General features: G+C 41.8%; 2 protein-coding genes across 3 annotated transcripts; both read right to left on the bottom strand.

The window, feature by feature from the left end:
- Positions 1 to 2,291: 2,291 nt before the first annotated feature.
- On the bottom strand, positions 2,292 to 15,924 carry znf652 (zinc finger protein 652). 2 transcript variants are annotated; one of them, XM_084571277.1, is made up of 6 exons: positions 15,537 to 15,924; positions 9,940 to 11,443; positions 8,368 to 8,515; positions 8,005 to 8,120; positions 5,654 to 5,798; positions 2,292 to 3,926 (listed from the first exon to the last, which is right to left on the bottom strand). In XM_084571277.1, exons 2-6 carry the CDS (start codon positions 10,975 to 10,977, stop codon positions 3,304 to 3,306), a joined length of 2,070 nt encoding a protein of 689 aa, XP_084427403.1. In that variant the 5' UTR covers positions 10,978 to 11,443; positions 15,537 to 15,924; the 3' UTR covers positions 2,292 to 3,303. The 2 variants fall into 2 exon arrangements, with proteins under 2 accessions (XP_084427403.1, XP_084427404.1); XM_084571278.1 differs by lacking the exon at positions 15,537 to 15,924 and adding an exon at positions 15,414 to 15,508.
- A 507-nt stretch (positions 15,925 to 16,431) lies between these two features.
- Positions 16,432 to 19,894, bottom strand: phb (prohibitin; the record flags this gene model as incomplete). The annotated part of the gene is made up of 7 exons (XM_084570827.1): positions 16,432 to 17,338; positions 17,453 to 17,548; positions 17,648 to 17,764; positions 18,260 to 18,402; positions 18,646 to 18,807; positions 19,169 to 19,262; positions 19,814 to 19,894. 7 exons carry the CDS (start codon positions 19,892 to 19,894, stop codon positions 17,126 to 17,128), a joined length of 906 nt encoding a protein of 301 aa, XP_084426953.1. The 3' UTR covers positions 16,432 to 17,125.
- Between the last annotated feature and the right edge of the window lie 536 nt (positions 19,895 to 20,430).

A 20,430-nucleotide genomic window follows, 5' to 3' on the forward strand; every position in this document is an offset into this window, starting at 1 on the left:
GAAGCTCAAAAGATAGTGTAGCCAGCAGACATTGTTTGGTCACATTTCATGCCAAGAACCCAGTGACCTAAATAGAATAACAACACTGGTCTGCTGAAATCTCACTTTTCAGCAAAGCTCAGTGTGACCTAAAACTCCTCATGCGTCTACATGTCATTCTGTGCCAATAAGAACTTGAAGACAAACAGAAACACCCCCCAGAAAGCGATAAATCATGGCTACTTAATTTTACTTCTCAAAGTTAGCAGTCAGTTAAATGTACATTATCAAAAAAGGCCCAACTTTTTCACTTCTCAATCTCCAGATAACATACAAAAAAAGACAAACCAGGACATTATAAAGCTGCACATTTTGTACCAGATACAATAATAAAATACGCAATGCTACATTAAGTGGTTAAAAATACAAAGGGGAAAAGTATATTGATTTTTTTTTTTTAAAACATCTTTAAAGAATATACAATGTTATTTTTTTCTTAACTACCCAAGAAATTTAGTAGAAAGTGCATTCTATATAACAAAGAAAGGAGGAGGAGAATCATTCTGCAAACTGAAAGACAAAACGCGACATGACACAGAGGAAAAACTCCAGGAACGGACATAAATGAAAATTTCAGACATCGCGTGGAGGGGGCTAGTGTAAAGTCGCCAAAGCAGGAGGAGCATCGCTTTCACTTTGAAGGGAGCAGAAGTGGATTTCTATGGAAGAAAAAAAGAAAGGAAAATAAAGAAAAGTCCTTTGTTTGCTATGGTCCCTTCCACACTACACACCTCCACCCAGGATTCTCCTCCTTTCCTTGCCTAAAAACATCCACTCAAAGTAATCACCTCCACCCTTTCTCCCATGCAGCCACAACTGCACTCTGTTCCACAATGCATTGTCAGTCCCTCGCCTTCCCTGCGCCTCACTCACGCAGCAGTAAAGTGCAGAGAATACACACAAATGAAAAGGCTTCCAAAAAATAAAAAATAAAAAAAAAAATAGACAAGCATCCATACTGCAAAATTCTGAATCACAGCCGTGGACATGAGGGGACATGGGGATGCAAAGCAAATATTTTAGCATTATTAAGACCCACAGAAATGGCAGGATAATTGCGGGTCCGACCCCCCCCCCCCCCTTCCCCAAAATAAGTTTAAACTACTGAGCTCAACCACTTCGAACTGGATAGCACTAGAGTGGTCATGTTAAACTTACTGCTATTGTCCATATCAGGTATCCCCATATTGGGGCACACTGTGTAAAAGCAGCTTTTGGTACAAGAGCACTGGGAACCAGACACACAGACTGGTGGAGACTAATGCATGCACACATAACACATACACACCCCATCTCTCTTTCTTTCTCACACACGCACACAAATCTCCATGTTCCCCCTAAACCCAACATCAATCTGGGTGAAGAGGTAACAAACCAAGCAATCCAAATTCTGCCTCTCAACCAAATAACATTCACACTGGTAGCCATTACATTAATAAATGTAATTTCTTGCGCTGATCTGATCACACACACATTCTATCTATACACGAAGTATTAGAAGTTGTATGACCACTGCCTGTTATCCTGACATTTCCTATCATGTGCTAATAACAGTATATCTACACGACAGAACCATTCATTAGCTTAAAACTGAGCAAATGATCAGAGAACATTAAAAAAAACAAACAACATATGAATGACTCATCAGCCATCATTCTGCGTAGGCAACATTCAACAGGTTTAGACACGCGTTTGCCTGTGTGGATCAAAGTATGCCAGTACGATGAAAGTCAAAAACAAACCTTTACATTACAAGAACACCCCACACCAAACCGTGGAATATAGGCTGAGAGGAATATGCATAATTTCCTGTTAAGAACTTTGAGGAAAAAAGGTCCCAGTTGTGTATACTGTGAGTGTTAAATGACCTTTAACATGGTAACCCGTATTGTTTCGACAGCAGCGAAGGGAGGTGGGGTAAGTCCTGATGGGGCCATGTGTTTGGCCCCTCACAGTGGCAGTATTTGACAGTCATCCATTATCTAAAAGCATCTGTTGACCAACAGTACTCAAAGCTGAGGTGGCACTGATCACAGCGAGTAAATCAGTGACCAGATGGTCTTTGTATCTTTGTATGTGCTTGAATAAGTGTGAGGGTTCCAGGGCATGTCCTGCATAACTAGAGTCGTCTTGATCACAAAGTGTCAAACTTCAAACCCACAGTAGAAAAGCCAGGCTGGCAGACATGTTCTATACGATACAATACATTGTTGTTTTGTATTTCATACTTTTGTAAGTCAAATGAAAAAGTAAAATTAAGAAATATTTTATGTACTGGAATGGAAAGCACCATTATAACATGAGAAGACTCTCCAACTTTACAAAATCTTTTTCCAAGTGTCTTTTACAAAAATTCCTCCCCTCCTTCTTACTGTAACCTATGGCACTGCATCTTGCACTACTGCTGTTGTCTCTCTGACAGAAAGCCTCAGTCTTGGACACAGAAAGGCTCAGGTAGAACCAGTTACAACATTCATTAAACATTTCAGTGGAGCCCAGGGCTCTGCAGTACAAGTAGGAGGACAGGTGGAGTATTGCTATGGGGAGGACCTGCACAGAAAGCTTAAGTCTTTCCCAATGTTCCTTTAGTCACAAAGGGGACAGTCCGATGACACTGATCTTTGAGGATTGTGAAGCCCGGGTAATGCGTGTCAGCTTCCATCAGTAGCTTTTGAGGGAAAAGAGATAGTTTACACCCATCAATGTACAGATAGAGAACTCACACCAAAACCATTTTCTGTAGAAGAAAATGTTCAAGAGAGAATATCTAGAGGCTGGAAAATCTTTGTCAGTGGACATGGGGTTTGTTTAAGTAGAGGTCTTAATTGAATGATGTGTGCACTGAGGGTGCAGGAGTCAGAATCTTTAGCTTGAATTATTTACTTGTTTGACAAGAACATCCTTGTATTATGGCATGTCTACACAGAAAGCGCTTCATCTTCATATTTCAGTCACCCATCTCAAGCAACAGAACACATTCATTTTTATAAATCAAGCTGTCAACGCAGGCTTGGGGCTCGATGCGTGTGTTTTATGCTTCAAGTTGATTTTCTGCATTTTATGCAGTGCTTGTGTGTCTGGCTCTGAGCACTTCCAAAACCTACTGTGTAGACAAACGTTACTACTTGCTGCTCTGAGACTGCTGCTCTGCTAACCTCTTACACCTCCTCTGTAGACATGCCTTGCAACTAGAAAACTGAGGCAGGAGTAGAAGAAAGGGAACAAGGCGCGGTCTGGTGCTGGCCTGCAGACCTCGAGCACAGTTCAGTGGTGCTGAGGGGCTCCGGGGCCTTTGTCAGCAGGGGCCATGTGGTGCAGGTAGCTGCTGTCTTCATGCCCACAGTGGTTTAAGGGCTCACTCTTAAAAAGAGCTGGGGGAGGGGGGAGGTGAGAGACAGGGGGTACTGCCAGGTGGTGGTGGGGATGAGGTGGGGCATGTTGGGGTGTGTTTGAAAGGTGCTGTTGGGTTGCCGAGGGGTGGGGATGATGGTGAGTGGGCGTTGAGTGGAGCTGCACATGGGAAAATGTGTGTCCCACAGGGCCTTGCGTAGGAATGGGGCCTCCTGTGGGGTTGAGGCCCAGGGACGCCGAGGTGGTGGCAGGGGTGGCAGCTGAGGGTCCGGGGCCAGAGGTGGAGGAAGAGGAGGAGAAAGTGTTGGCAAATATGCGGACAGGCACAGTCGGGCCGCTCGTCTGTAGAACGACAGGGCTGGTGACCCGGAAACACTTCTCTTTGTGTGCTTTGAGCATGTTGGAGAAGCGGAAACGCTGTCCGCAGACATCACAGGGATAGGGCTTCTCGCCTGTGTGGGTGCGGCGGTGGCGCTTCATGTTGGGCCGGCTGGTGAAGCTCTTGCCACAGATCTCACAAATGAAAGGCTTCTCTCCTGCACAGAATCATAAAATAAAAGACCAATGTGAGAGGAAGACAGACACTCTAACAATTAAAGAGAGAGGATGTAGTACTAAGAGATAATAACAATACGGATCAAATATCAAAAGAGATGGTTACAACATTTTTCAGCTGATTAAAGCTTTCCATTCAACAAAGTTAACTTTTTTTTCCTTTGCAGAAAGTAACAGCTCTCTTTAAAAAATGCAAATACGTTGCCATCTTGAATCGGGGGGTCTTTGCTGTCAGTCCGCCCACACCGCAGGAAGCTATTACAATTCACACTTTGAGGAGAGGAGATGTGAAAGTGAACAACAGCAGCTCCGTTGGAATGCCGCTCTCATTAACCTCCCTCCATGGAGCCACTGAATGTGCCTGCTGCCACCCACACAGCCATCTATTAACAGGCTGCTGAAGGGCTCTCTAAATGCCTTATTCTGGCATGTTATGTGTGAAGCTCCTCTATGCAAAATGAATATCCAAAGGTGACAGCTAATGTGCTAGTCTTCTGTAACTGTTAGATTTTTCATGAATCCTTGTGAGTGAATGTAATCTGTGTGCTTGGAACCAAACTTTGGGTGTTTAACATGTGCGCTGCCTATTACAGAGAATGACTGGGTGTGTCTCCTCCTGTAGGAGGCTAAATTGGTTGGTAGGAGCAGGGAGAGGAGAGGGTAGCATAATTACACATCACAAATAGAACTGTGAAGGCCAACGGAGTGTGGTGTGTCCACCCACGACAGGCACGGATACAGAAAAACAGTCAGGGACGTGCAGGCATCACTGCTCAGTTTGGTCTTCGAAATAGCAATGCTACACAGACAGAAAATCCGAGGGATGTAATACAGCATGTCTGACTAGTCATTATGAGCCGCAATATATGCAAGGCTCTTCTTTCATGTTGAGTGTCCCTCTCATTACATAAACTGGGTGAAGTCTCCAGCTCCTACCACTATAATGTTCATCTTGGCAACTCCCTGTGTATATTCTTTTTAAGGGAGTGCATGGTAGAACATTGTTTTTGAGCAAAGTTTTCAAGACTCGCAACATGCAGAGTCAAAACCTTATATCCGTTTAACAATGAGTAATAAATAGTTTTTTTGTGATAATATAGTTATGTCTGTGAAGTTTCTCAGTCATCCAGGTCATGGTATATCCAAAAGTCATTTAAAAAAAGCATTTTTTTAAAACACCTTTTGGATATAAAGCCATTTATATGGTTTTACATTCCTAATGAAAAATAATTGCTAACACTATGAATTTCAAGCAAGGCAGACTGATAAGGGATTTAAAAAAATAAACTTTGAACTCTTGCATGATTCCTACTATTTCCTACTATGAACAACAGTTGAGCCAACTTATTTGTTAATTTACCCTACTGAGACTGTATTTATCTGACTGTATTTGAATAGAAGCTTTAACCATAAATAACATTACAAGAAGGCATTATGTCTAGATTAGAGTGAACGAGTGCCATCAAACATGCATCAGTCTTAAGGCTTTCGTCTGACCAGTTAGTGACATTTACTGAAGAATTTTAAACCTAGTTTCTCAGTTTCCTATGAAGCTTCCAGGGTTCATGGAAAACCTTCTGAAGTCACAAATATCTAGGTCTGGTTTCCTCTTGCAGAGGTTCTCAGGGTAAAAAGGCCAAATGGAACAATTGTTCTGTGTTGCGTTCCCCAGACCAAGGGTCCACCAAAGACTGAACTCATGTCTCACCTGTGTGTGTCTTCATGTGCTCATCAAAATACTGTTTCATGTTGAAGTCTTTGCCACACCACTGGCACATGAACTGCTTGTGTCCGATGTGAATGCTCATGTGGGAGCGCAGCTGGTACTTGTACTGGAACCGCTCGTCACAGTTCTACAGCGGAGACGACAGGCATTCAGATAACATGCACACACCAAAAAAAACCAAAAACATCTGGGCAGACACACAGGAACCTAGACTCCAATTTAGACTAAACATGTGTCATATGCCTCTTATTCTATCAAGTCAACTTGTAGACAATGGTTTAAAAATAGATTGTTTCATTTGACAAGGTCAAAACAATCCAAAGCAAGCTTCTCATATTTGACAATTTTTTTGTATCTTGGTCAAATCAGTCTCTCTGTCTACTTAAAGCCTTTGGGCTGTGCATCTGTCCAACATCATAAATAATACAGTTTCTTTTGAGCATCAAAAAGCACATATGTTAAGGTTATGTGACTTAATTAGAGTCTTGTGTACACTGTGGTCATGTAACTAGAGTACACAGGCTGTTCCTGAGATACAGGATATTAAATAAATGGGGTTAGCGCAGCAAACCAACAACAACCAGATTATTTGGGTGCATGTAGGAACATTGCGTTTCTACACTACTTGCTCAGGTCTTTTCCTGAAGAGGGGTATTTATAATCTCAGAGGCACCACCTGACTAAATAAATGTCTGTGGGAAAAATCTAGCAGTGCCCATATGACACTAAAAAAGGCCACTGCAGAACAGCCTATATTTTACATACATTAAACAGGCATATAATTACATACTACAGTGCAGGAGAACTTCAAACATTTAATTAGAGCTCCTCCACCCAAACACATGTTCTCTCCGTGTGCTATCCATTCAAGCTTTCGGACATTACGAGGCTTTGGGTGGGGGTAAAGAACTCCAGCACTGCTGAGCAAAAATAAACTTGAAAAATCTGACACATAACATAACGAAATGCATTCCAAAGAGAGGCCAGGGGCTACACTGAACATTTAGTTCTGCATTCATGTTATGTTATGCTCCAGTTAACTGGTGAGCATTGTGTATGTGTGGTTCTCTAATATTTGACATGGTTTGACTTTAGCACCTTTGTACAAATCGGCTGAAGGTTCAAAATACAGGGAGGATGGCAGCGCTATGAAAGGTAGCAAATGAATTAGCCACCTATTTTCAGTCAGTCACAAACCACATGCCACTGAGGTTTGCCTGCAGAACACGTGAGTGAACACTACCTCCAGGCTGCTTTTTAGCTATACAATGAGAAATTCATTGAAACTGTAACCTCCTTTCACTACAGACTGGACATCCCAACACTCAAGTACTGAAATCAGCTCTAAATTCATACATTAAGGAGGAAAAGAGAGTATTAGTGACATTTAAGTGTGCTTGTTTAGGAAAATAAGGATTTTGGGCTCACAGTCAGTCACTATACACTCACTTGCCAGTTAATTAGGTACACAAGTGAAAATGAATGCATTCTAATATAACAGTCCTGCACTAAATCACCCCCTTTATGACTGTTCCAATGTTTTATTATGTTGACTTTGTGTCAGAAATGTAGTACGGATATAGTTTGTGGCGCAGCACCACAACCTAGTCTGGTTGTCAAATAATAAAATTTATTTGGTATAATAGTTGGTACAACATAACACAATTCAAAAGTACTACAAATCACAACCTTCGATATGAAAACACAGCCCTCTCAGGTATTTAAAAACATAATGAATATCATAACCTTCTGGAGGACTGTTATATTATAATGCATTTGTTTTCACTAGTGTACCATATGAACGGGCATGTGAGTAAGTTCAAATATACAAGTAGTTTTGAGCGGGAAGATTAAAGATTAAAATATGACTAGTGGGAGAAACCGGTCATTCAGTTGTGGAATTTAAGATATTTAGAGTGTCTAGCTGGGAACTGTAATTTTAAAAAGGGTACAGTATTTATGTCTTCTGTGTTATGGAGATGGACAATGACCTAGAAACATGTATTTCAACAGCAGCAGTGTTTTTTAAAAGAAAAAAAAGACAGCAAGACAAACCACATTACGTGGTAAAATTCCTCATGGTTCCTCCTCCTTCCCCTTTCACAATACATGCAGCACAAAAGTAATATATACAATATATGAAATTGGGATTGTTTATGTGACACCAACACCAAAAGATGTTTTTGGTCTGTGTTCTAAGGAGAAGCCATTCTTTTCTCCTGGCCTGGTCACCTTTTTAACACCTGCTGCACACTCCAATTATCTCATCTAGAACCTCAACCCATCACTGGATTTCATGTCACAACAAAAGCACCACAGTGTTTGCACCTCACCTCACAACGGAAGGGCTTCTCTCCAGAATGTTGGAGTGAGTGAACTTTTAAAGACATGCTGCGTTTAAATGACTTTCCACATGTCTCACAGGTAAAAGGCATGTCCTTAGTGTGAGCTGGATGAAAGAGAGAAGAAAACAGCACTGAGAGAACCGACTACAACACGCTTCAAATAGGATACAGACGTATAAATGATGACTATCAATGTTTAAGTGCCAAACTGTAGCCTGTCTCTGAAAAAAAACTTGCAATACAATGTAATACAAAACAGGAACTCAACTGTACTGAACTGAAATCTGTGTGGTGGCTCACACCCACAGATATCCAGGTGAGGGAAGACGTGAAAAAGAGGCCCCGACTTACCAACCATGTGCTTACGGACATGAGCCATAGTGTAGAATTTCTTCTCACAGATTTCACATGAGAACTTCTTCTCTGCATAGCCGTGCACGATCTTAATGTGCTCATGCAGTGACCACAGCTTCTTAAATGACTTATTGCAGGAGACACACTGAGGACACACAAAAGGAGAGCAAAAATGTAAAGATTAAGCATCCTGTTGTTTTACATTTTCACTTGTCACGAACAGTTTCATTATATTCCAGCTCCCTCTGCTGGGGAAAACAAAATCAGCAAGGACTTCATTTGCTGAAATTCCTCTAGATCTTCTGGTGGCATGCGGTCATGACGTTAGGGAAGAAAAGCAAAGATAAATGTTTGAACTGATCAGCGCTTTGTGTGGAAAAAAATTACACCATAAAAACTTATATTAAGTATTCATAACTAAACCCTGTGTTCTGTAAAAATTAATGACAGTGAAGAAGGCACTAAAACTAATGAATCCCCCTTGAAAAAAATCCACAATTCTATACCGAGGTTCGACTATAAGCTCTGACTTGTTCTCTATAGAACATTGAATTGTTTTAAAGCCATTCCATAGCTTTATAGTTGGGGTTTAAGCATTTCTGAAAAGAAATTATTTACACACTGCAATACACAAGTATTGACACAATATGAAAGACACAACAGCAATTTATACGAAAAAAAGCATAATTTTGGTCTCATCAGATCAAAGAGACTTCTTCCAGTTAGTTTTAGAATATCCCACATGCCTTCGAGCAAAGGCTCGCCAAGATATCATGTGAGTTTCTCTTTAACAGTGTTTCTCTTTTTTTCCCCAACACCATACAACTGTTGAAGCCTTGTGGAGCCAGTTGTATGTACGTCGCCATGAACGCTAGCTCCTTCAGAGTTGCCGCCGGCCTGCTGGTTGCACCGCAAGAAGTCATCCTTTTCAAGACAGATTTCACTGTGCCGTATTAATTATTCTGATCCCATTCTTTAAATAAGGATATTCATTCATGTATCATATTGTGACAAACTTGCTTGAAAATATGAAAATATGAAAAAAGCTTCAGAGCTTTTAACTGCGAGTTATACAGATGAGTTGTTGAGACCGTGTTACAGAAAAGTTATATCAAAACAGTGTTTAGTGTGTGGGTATTGCCATCTTTGTGTTGATGACCATAAACTATTTATTAATGAACTTCATTGTGGGATCTGAGCAACTGCTCAATTTTTATTTTTATTTTTTTACCTAGAGATCAAGGCTAAATTAAACTATTCAAAGTAGCTGTGCAACCCATGAGTACTGATGTGCTTCAGTTTTACAGAAGTAAAAGTGCAACGTGCACACTTCAATGAAATACTGTCAATGACGGCATGGATGGAAAAAAAAAAAAAAACCCCTCTCTCTATTTATTTTTCCATACACTATTTTTAGGTGGGATTTTGGCAACAGAAATTTGAGTTTCTTTCTTTGTCAGTACTCAGTAGTGAGGTCAACTTATAATGCTCTTAAACATATTACTGAATGAAGAAACAAATAAATCTGTAACATTTATCTAAATTCATTGATATGATAAGTGATATTACCTGGATGTTCTTCTCACAATCAGTCTGCTGGTGCAAGGCTAGCTCACTCTCCAAGACAAATTTCTTGCCACACTTGTCACAAATCTGCATTCGTCTGTGTGTGACGTTCATGTGCTTCTCCAGGTACCAGCGCGTGTTGAACACTCGGGGGCACTTTTCACACGCCAGCATCTCCTTCTCCTCCATCTCTGCTTTGCCTCCCATCGCCGCGGTACCGGCAGAGGAGGGAGCTGACCTCGCTGACCTGCGCTTGTTCTTTTGAGGCTCCATGCGCTTCCGCCGTCCCCTGGTGGTCATTCCAGCAGTGGCGGTGCTCAGAGCTGTTCTGAGGCTCTTTCTCCGTGGCTGGCTGGGAGCTGCTGCGCTACTAGCTCCTCGACGGGTTCTCTTTGAGCGTGTTCTTTGACTTTCAATCTCCTCTTCCTCATCGTCTTCCTCCTCTTCTTCGTCAGGGCTGTCGTCGTCCTCCTCCTCCTCCTCCTCCTCTTCCTCCTCATCTTCATCGTCGTCATCATCGTCGTCGCTGCCAGCTCTCTCTGAGTCCTCAGCTGTGGTTCCGGTTTTGTTGTCACCTTTGGATACATGAAGTGTCTGGTTGTTCAGGTTGACCTCCACAATGATCTGCTCCCGCTTGAAGCCGTCCTCGCCGTCCTCACCCTCTTCTTCTTCCTCCTCATCTTCCTCTTCATCTTCAGTGTCGTCAGAGGATCCCTCGTTGCCTGCTTGTGACCCCTGCGTCCCCACCTCCTGGCCAGCTACTCCCTCTCTGAAATACTGCTGATGTTGTTGTGGAGTCACATGTTGAGTGGGACCAATGTTCTGATCTAGGGAAGTCTTGGCTGCCATTTTATTGTCCACTAACACAGAATAAGGCTTGCCACCAACCTCCCTCTTGTAAAGCTTTCCCGTCAGGTCCAGGTCTGGGTTAGCAGAGTGAAAATAGGACTGGGACACCGGCGCCCTACGTCCTTCCTCCTGTGACATCCCGCCAAGGCTAGGGACGGAAACCTCCTCCTTGAGGCTCTGGCAGGATTTCATGAGGAGGGCTGGAGATGACGGATGCACAAGGCAAAGCAAAAGAACAAGTGTTATGTAGACTAGCCTACCCTACAAGGAGGGGCAGGGGACGCCACACCAATCCCCCACCCTCCTTTTGCTGAAGAGACAGGAAGGAGGGGATGAGGTGAGAGACAGTCAGCCTGATTCAAACAGAGCATCCATACTTTCCAAGGTAAGAACCGCAGTTGGAACGACATACAATCGGTTCCGTATTTTGTTCCATATGCTTAAAATTCAGAATGCAATATCAAAGGCTCAAAATGTACGTGAAGCTAAGTTCCACTTGAGTTATTACTGGAGTTGGTGGCAGCTCTCAGATTCGGTTTCTCTGAGGGCCACTGGGGACTTCAAACTGCAGAGCAGGTAAAGATGAGCTGAACGCCATACGCTGAACTTCTGCAAGGACCTCTGTGTCTTGCTTGTACAGCCATTTACTGTGCGTTACCTGTAAGACAAGACAGAGAAGAGACGGGGGGGAATATAGATGAGATAAGAGAAGGAGCTCTTCCGCTGTTTTGAGTCACAAGAGAGCCTGTGACCTGAAACTGCAGCCATATTGCGAAGTTTTCAGCAGTGAGTGCCACATTTGCCCACAACTGTTTCAGTGTTGTGTGTAGGAGTCTAAACCACAGCTTTCACAAAGTGATGCGAGAGAATTCAATTTCACCAGCTGAGCACGCTAAATATTTTTAGACCACAAGTGAAACACCTCAATATAAAATATATCACAGACAGTGTTTGTTTCCTAGAATGACATATCATTGTGCATATTGTTCGCTTAAGGGCATATTTGCAACAATTAAGCTCCAACAAGGCACAAAGTACTGAAAATAAGTCAAATATCTTCTTAAACATGGCCAAATAACTGTATCTGCATGAGTCTTAAAACAGAAAAACCTGTTGGTAGCACAATATGAGTTGCAATGAACGATGCACAAAGATGCAATCTATAATGTGCATATTATCAATTATCTGCATCTTGAAGCTATAAATAAACAACTGCTCAAGTCAAAACTAAACTTAGTCACAGTAATGTCCATAGTTTCCCCTAGAAACAAGAAAGTTCTACTCAGATCGATGGAAAAGTACAGCAAACACGAGTTTGCCTTTTGCTTTAAACATCACACACCTCCCATTGATTGTTAGAGCGTAGTGTAACCACAGCTTAGGAGCTTGTATTGCATATACAACCACAGGAAACTGTATTTCAACCTTTCAGCAAAGCCTTACTAGTGCACTTTCTGTAAACTACAGTAATACCATCGAGTTCATACAAGAAAAACTAACAAACAGCGATGTATTATTTTGGGACTTTTGCAACATTTGTATATTCCAGGCCTTTGTGCACATGTACGTGGGTGGTTCCCTGGCTGACAGTTGGATGACCTCAAACAACCTTACACCTTACTAGCCATTCTGAGTGTGCACCAGGGCGGCTCACTCACTAGAAAACCTCTCTGAGCAATAAGCAAAAAAACATTTCCTTTCTTGGAGACGACAAACATCCTCCCCTCTGTTTCTTCACAAACATCTTATTATTCTTTAAATAACTGACGCTCAACTGTTTACAAAGGAAAACACAAATAGCCTGAGACAGACCAGCATGCTGAGACACCTCCACCTCATTCCATGAAGTCAGATTTGTTTTAGTTTATAATTTATAGCCACGATTAACACAAAAAGTCAGAGTGTAAGAATAAGGGCTAAAAGTGTGCAAATGAGGGAATTCCAAGAAACTTGATGAGCGTAGAGCTACATAATTAAGCAAAACACTTGCCGACTCCTTTTTATTCAGGGTTCAGTCTCTTTTACCTCGGATTTAGACTGAAGAGAAGCTGCACCTGCTCAAAATAATCTGCTATAATCTCAATAAAAAAAAATATATATATATATATATATATTTCAAATGACATATCTCAACAACTTAAACAACTATTTTACTCCCTCACACTTTTCTTCCACTTTGTTCTTCATGTACTTTTTCAACATGCACCTGAACACTCAGTCTAAATTCTGGCATAACTGATTCTCAGTAAATGTGATAATTTATCTTGTATATCAAAACTCTTTTCTGTGCCTCCTGTCACTTAATTTGGTTCGACCTCAGTTTGCAAGCACAAATGAAAGTAATTTCTGTACACTATTCAAACATGTAAGACACACCTGTCTTCCTGTGCATGCTAACTCTGATCCTTTCTGAGAATTGGACAGCAGCTCTGAGAGCATTAAGACCACAAGGGGAGGGCAAGCTCTGCACTGACAGAGCAACTCAACTCACATGGTTGTCCTAGACACAAAGCCTCGTAGATTATCCTGTGGCTAGATGACAGAGCAATATAAACTGCACAAGAAAACCGCTTGAAACTGACATCCAATCAGCCGGTTCCCTTCTTTTTTAATATATGTTTAAAACACACGTTTATAGGCTTGAAAGAATATACAACGGCTAACTTTCAGGATGTGGTTAATATTATTTTCCTAAAATAAAACTAATAAAAAGTGCCAAACACGATCAAAAACTCACATGTGCAAATAAACACGGTGTGGTTATACAACCCGTACAGAGTAAAATCCATCCGCCCGCTTATCATTATCACGATGAGTCATTTCGGGGTTTCACTCACAGTGAAATAATGCAGACCTTTGATGTGGGAATGAAGTGGAGCGCAGACTTCTCAAAATCACTGATAATTAGTCGACATAATCACCTTGTCAGATCTAGAGGTCAAATCTATTGAAAAGAAGATTATTGATGAATGCCTTTGTTTTAGTTTGGACAGTTTTCAAAGATGAACTTTGCACCCTGATGAAAAAAAAGAAAAGAAAAGAGTGCATCAATGAACGTCTCTCTGACAGCCCGTTTCAGTGATCCAAGGCATTACTAATGCTCTGACAAACCTGCCAAGAAATCAAAGTTTCTGCAGCAGTGGCAAATTTATAGCCTTCCTCAATCATCCTGCAGGCACATGAGAAACCAAAACTCATTTCATATAGGGTAAGCCACAAAGCCAGTCATATAACGGATAGATGCTACTGTGGCTTCATATTTACATGACACAGGATGGGAGCGTTACTGCAAAGGTCCTATACAACGCTCAAACCAGCAGCAATAAATGGTGCACATGCTCACAAGTGCGTGGCAGAACTGTGACAGTAAAGCAGATGGGACTTCTGAAGTCAAAATGCGTCACGTTTACCTCTCATTACATGGCAGCGCTACTCAAATCCATGCACCCTCTCAAGTCTAGACCTTAATGAGCTTTCCCTTTCGCAGCTTGTAAAGGACCGTGTGAGGGTTCACATTCCTCACTCTGTCCAAACTCATAAGACCTTAACCAGCTCACTGTGTGGTGCACTGCAGGGGTGCTCCGTGCCTCTGTAGGTATTTGGACCTCAAGCTCATAATCGGGTCTTGGAGCAGTATCTGTGGTTTTTGATGTAGTACATATCATCTGAGGTATTACAGAAAAGTGGGCGAGTAAAATGTCAGCTCCTGTCTCTGCTACAACAAGTTTTTTACAGCAGAAAAAAAAAGAGATTGCAAAGTTGTGAAATTTACTTCAGGCTTGACTCCAATCTAAATATGCAAAGACAACACGGGAGCATTCCTTATTAATTTGTTTAAACTCTGATTTGGACTGAAACGTGACTAAAATACAAACATGAGGAGTGGTTCTAGTAAGCTTACAATTTCTGACAAACGTGATTACAAAGTGATTATAGACAATTTTAGGAAATATTCCATCTCGTTGAACGCAACATACTTCCAGCTGTAAGGCTTTGAGTTGATGCTGAGCAGTGCATCAAGCAAAGAAGGGGTTAAAACAAAAAGGCAACATTGTACAACGGACATCAGTAATGTTGTGCAGGCCTGGCCAACTTAGGCTACTTAGCTAGCTAGCAATATTCCATAGGTACTAACCTGCACACACATGACAAGCTAACTTGGCTACATTAGCTCAAGGTGCAGCCATTACATGTTTTAGTGCTTTTAGGGTTACTATATCTGAAGAACAACCACGCTACCTTGCACAAGCTATAACATCTTAAGGTTAGTATTTGCTTACATGCATTCGCTAACATTTGCCAGAGTACTTTCACTTTTTTTTTTAACCCAAAACCGCTCAGATTGGGGCTAGTTAGCTTAAAGCTAGCATTAACGTCAGATATTTAGCTTTGGCGTTACACACACAACATCGCTGCTGCATTTTGAAGGGAAAGTGTGACAGTTATCGGACCCACATGAAGCGAGACGAAAAGCCGTGGTCACGCTTTGTTATCAACGTATCTCTCATGTCGTCAAGATAAAATGCGCCGTTCTTCTAACAAACCCCAGACTGCTGTACAGGCAAACCCACTCAACTCGACACTGTCTGTCACAAAGTCAGTGCTAGCTGCGCTCGGACAATTCTCACCGTAGCTTCGGCCACCGGCTACCGCCGTTCCGTGTGTGCTTTTCCCAGCAGCTGCCACGCTTGTCATTCGTGTAAGTGCACAAACTGAACTAATATAGCGTAGTTGTCGGTTTGCTGCCTTACCTCCGTCGAGGGCGACCTCCCTCCTGCGTTCGTGCAATCAGAGTTGCACAGATTCAGGGTTGCACGCGCACTTCTCTCGCTCGCCCTCCCTCTACTTTCGCGGATGTGCATTTAGAGAGGGCAACGCCAGTGGTCTTTGTGTGCAAAATGTGGCAGAATATTTCTCGATGCGCGGTGTGGGCTGCGGAGATACCTGCGCACCGGCGTCCTCAGCCCCGCTACGTGGCCCAGCCAAGCTCTCGCGCGTACCACCGCCGTCCCGCGCTCATCCCAGGCATTCAGGCCGCTGTCTGGGAGGCGCGCGGCAGCGTGTCTGGGTCTGGATTCCTGTCGTCTCCCCTCCAAACCAGACGGGGCACGGCGCGCGCGCACGCGCTGAGCTGAAACCTTTGATTGATGAAATCATAATGAGAAGACCCCGAGGACCGTTTTATCTTCTCACAGGACAAATTCTAAACCCGCAATTACTCTGTTCCATTTTTACCGCAGACTCTTCGTCTTTAAAAATAAATCTATTCACTATTATGAGGTTGTTTTTTAAAATGTACTTTTTTGGTCTTGACACTCCACTAAGTGTCCCAGTTTTTTGTGTGAGGGTTCATAGGAAAGTGTCCAAATTGCATAGTACAGATATATTAAGTATTCGTGTTCAGCTAAAAATAGATGACGTGCATAAAACAATAACCCAAAATTATGCAAAACTATACATCTGAAAACATTTAAAATAATGCCATCTAGCTTCATAGTTTAACATCAACAGTCAATGAAAAAGGAAAAAAAAAGCCCTAAAAAAAATGTATTTCTGAAACATCATCCTAATGACTATTCTGATTATGCTCAGAATAGTGTACGTTCACCTGTAAGTCCATGACCAACAACACTGACCACTGGGAGGTAGAAAGACAATTTTATTTTTGAGCCATTTCTGAAACATGGGGCATACACTTTCTCCACACCAATTAAAGACACAGCAACAACTGTAAAGAATGAAATCAACCTCTGCCGTCCCATAGGCACATTCCAATTTATATGGGGAGACAATATCATTCATGAATAATTTTCAAGATAGCAGTTATAGTCTAGTAAATGAATCCTCTATCAAGTAAAACTAGTTAAATAAGTCATGTCTAGCGAGTTATATCTTAAGTGTAGTGAGTATAGTTACAGAATAATGGCATTTATAATCTAATCTTTTAAAGGAATCACATGTTTTTCCTTGATTTACTTTCCACAATGCAGTGCTTTCATTCTGAAACAACATAACATGAATCGTCAGAAAATTGCTTTGGCAATTCTCATCAAAACAAAGTACTATACTTGTACAGGTTGCCACAGATTATCAATTAACCCATTTACTTTCTCACATAGGGGGTGGGACTTCATATATGTATCCATCACAGACCTCTCACTTTGTCTCCCACCTTGCTGCTATACTGCAGCAGAGCCGAGTCCAGAGTTGGTTAGAGAAAGAGTGGGAGGAATGTATGTGAAGCTGGAAGAATCTTTTACTGAATCCTCCAACCACCCCTTCCATGGCCCATGTAATAACTGGTGACAGCAAAAGTGGGTTAAACAAGGGTGAGATGCTATCACTGAGGCAACTGGAGCAATGTGCCCTGTCCTGCGGGCAGGTAAGTGACATTGCGTGAACGTGAGAGCTGGAAGGCGATGTCTTCGGCTGCCTCCAGCTTACGGAGCTCTACCAGACCATCACCAGCCGCCATCAGAGAGTTGGCAATGAGCAAGGCAGCCTGAGAATCTCCCTCTGCTGAGATGATAGCCGCCTGCTTCTGTTGTTCTGCCTAAAATGATAAAAGAAGAATTAGGGTGGTTCAACATTTATTCAACAAAGACTTAAAGACTTAAATGCACAAGTAGATTAAGGTTAAGGGACTGGCATGCCAAAAAAATATTACCTTTTCTACAACGAAACGGGCCCTCTCTGCCTCCTGCTGGGCAACCTGTTTCATCTCAACAGCCTCTGTGAACTCCTTGCCAAAGGTCAAGTGGGTCTGAAAGAACACAATTGTTTAGTCAAGTTAAGAAGATAACACAACCAAAAAGATAACAAACATTGTTGCAAAATATGGCAGAATTTTATACTTTCATACCAGTGAAACATCGTCCAAGATGAGGCCGAAAGTGGAGGCTCTTTCTGTAAGGTCCTCACTGACCTGGCGAGAAACATGTTCTCTCTGAGTGATGAGCTCACCAGCATCGAACCTGGCCTGTAAGAAAGACATATGTTAGTTTGGTAGGTGATGATTTTATGCCCACAGTCAATCCTTTGTGTCGCTATATACTAATTTTCCAGTTTATTAGGTAAACTAGGGAAAACAAATAAATCTTAGTTTATGTTGAAAAAGCGTCAGAAAGGTGGTAACCGGTAATCAGTTTAGAGGATGTACTTTGTGGTGCTGTTAAACTGGATTGAATGAATCACTAAAATGGTCCTGTTATTCATCACAGACCACCGGCTATTATAAATAATGTGTCGCTAGAACACAATACAATTCGGATGTACTACAAAACCACAGCCTCCAAAACGAATACACAGTTGAATCAACAGCTCTCTCAGTCACTTCATACCATAACTTTCATGAAGACAAGATTTAGTGCACGTCTGCCATATATGAATGCATGAATTTTCTCTAGGGTAACTAAAGAGCTGGCAAGTGAATGTATACACATATACACAAACGATCTTAAGGATTGACACTTACCACTACAGCCTTCAAGACCTCTGTGGTGATAGATGGCAGCACCCTCTCATCATAGTCCTCACCAATACTGGTGAAGATGCGTGGTAGCTGGCCCGTGACCGGTCGAAAAAGGATACGCAATGTGATGTTAACATTCTGTAGATCTGTGGAGTGAATGGTGCAAAAGTAAGTCATATTGTACATATTGGAATATAAGTGAAGAAGATTGTCCCACAGATTAAAATATGAACATATTTAGCTTTATATTTGGATAACCATCTCTATATTTATTATAATAACAAAAGAAGCAAATGCTGCATTTTCAGAGAAAGCATAAATCCTACTTATTTTATAAATGCAGAGAATGTGCACTGGCAATAGCAGGACACGGCAGATTATACATGTACCTTTGCTGCCTGTAATGACAGGGACGTTGCGTGGACGGGAACGGCAATCAAAGATGATAGGTTTCTGAACCCAGGGAATGATGAAGTGTGTCCCTTCACCAACAACAGTGTCTTGTACGCCTCGAAACCTGTCGAATATCACTGCCCGGTGCCCTGCATCAACTGCCGCAAGAGGGATAGTCAATCTCTCATACTTGGTGCAAACGTTTTATTGAGATCAAGCTAATTTTGAACATTCAATGCAGATGAATTAAAACCTAAATTATATTACTTAGAGTAACATATTTAACATGGCAGTTGTGTAATTTCATAGCATAACTTTTAAGAACACACAAACTAATTTAACAACAAAAATGTTTGACAAATATCAACCTAAATCTGTTATTGCATATCAAGGGAGGGAGTTTGTGTGTTGTGTAATAGCCGCAATGTAATATTATTACTACAATAAGTACTACCACTGAATAAATAAATGCAGTATCATTTTCCAGACTGTAACACATTTAGTCTGACCAGAACTCACCATTAAAAAGGGCTGAGTTGACAACACCTCCACCGATGGCTAGGGCAAGCCCCAACTTTCCAATAGACTCAAATAACTTGGCCATGACAGAAACCTGAGGGCAATTAAATTAAGACAAGAAACATTAACATCCATCAACAACTTTACTCCTTTGCAAAGGAACCCAACTTAAATGTTTGTGACGGTCCTTGAAAAGCCAGATTAAATCACCACTCTCTAGTAACAGTACGCTCTGGCCTTGAGCTCAGTGTTGCCAAGGCTGCGGGTGTTAGCTAGTTTAGCTCACTAGTTAGCATTAGCTTGTCGGCTAGCCATGAATTATGATAGTTGGCAAGCCAAACTGACAAACCGAGTACTGCAGTTTAGAGATTATGACACGGACAACTCTCTCTCACGACATGTGACGTACATTAAACATTGATAAATAGAGTCGGCCAAGTACAACTAGCACGCCGGGTGACTGCACGCATGCTATCTGTGACGGATAGAAATGCGAAGCGACTGCTTGTGCTCGACTTACGCAGATCTTGTGATATAATGTTAATTAAAGATAACACGTAAGTAATGTCTTATATTCACAATGTAATGATTAGTTAAACAGCTAAAAGCATATTCAGTGTCACAAACATGCATGTCATAACTCACCTCAGTTTCCTCAGATAACTGTGACCTCCACCGGACACGACGTACAACACATGAAATATCTGCTTCACTGCGCCTGCGCATTGGATGTAGCAACGTAGCATCTGATTGGACAGACAACAGACTTCTTCTTCTACGATTTGCGTCAGAATAGTTGGAATTAAATGCAACGGCGATTTGCTGCCATCCACTGGTTTTAGAGTCTGTGCCACAAAGCCTTCAGCCTGGTTCTACAGTCTGGATGGTCTGGATGGATTTCACAAAATATTCAGTGAAAATATTGATTGAAACACTACACATTAATTTACACTGGCTAGTGATGCAAGTTTGGACAGATTTGAAGTTTTTACCGATTCTTCATGATCATACTCAACATTGTATTTTAGAGATGTTCTTACCCTGCCAACCTTTTCCTGCCTGAGGTCCTAAAAACATAAACCTGAAGACAAGACTGTTCCTGTCTCTAGAGGGCCGTGCCTTTGCTGTCAGGGAACCTAAACTCTGGAATCCTGACGTCTGCCTGAGGCTCTCTCAATCTTCAAGTGGCGTCTTAAAACAAATTTCTCCCTAATTTTTATATTTTATTTACCCCCCCCCCCCATCATCATCAACAACAACAT

The sequence above is a fragment of the Chelon labrosus genome, assembly GCF_963514085.1.
Source record: "Chelon labrosus genome assembly, chromosome: 21".
In the NCBI taxonomy this organism is placed as follows: domain Eukaryota; kingdom Metazoa; phylum Chordata; class Actinopteri; order Mugiliformes; family Mugilidae; genus Chelon; species Chelon labrosus.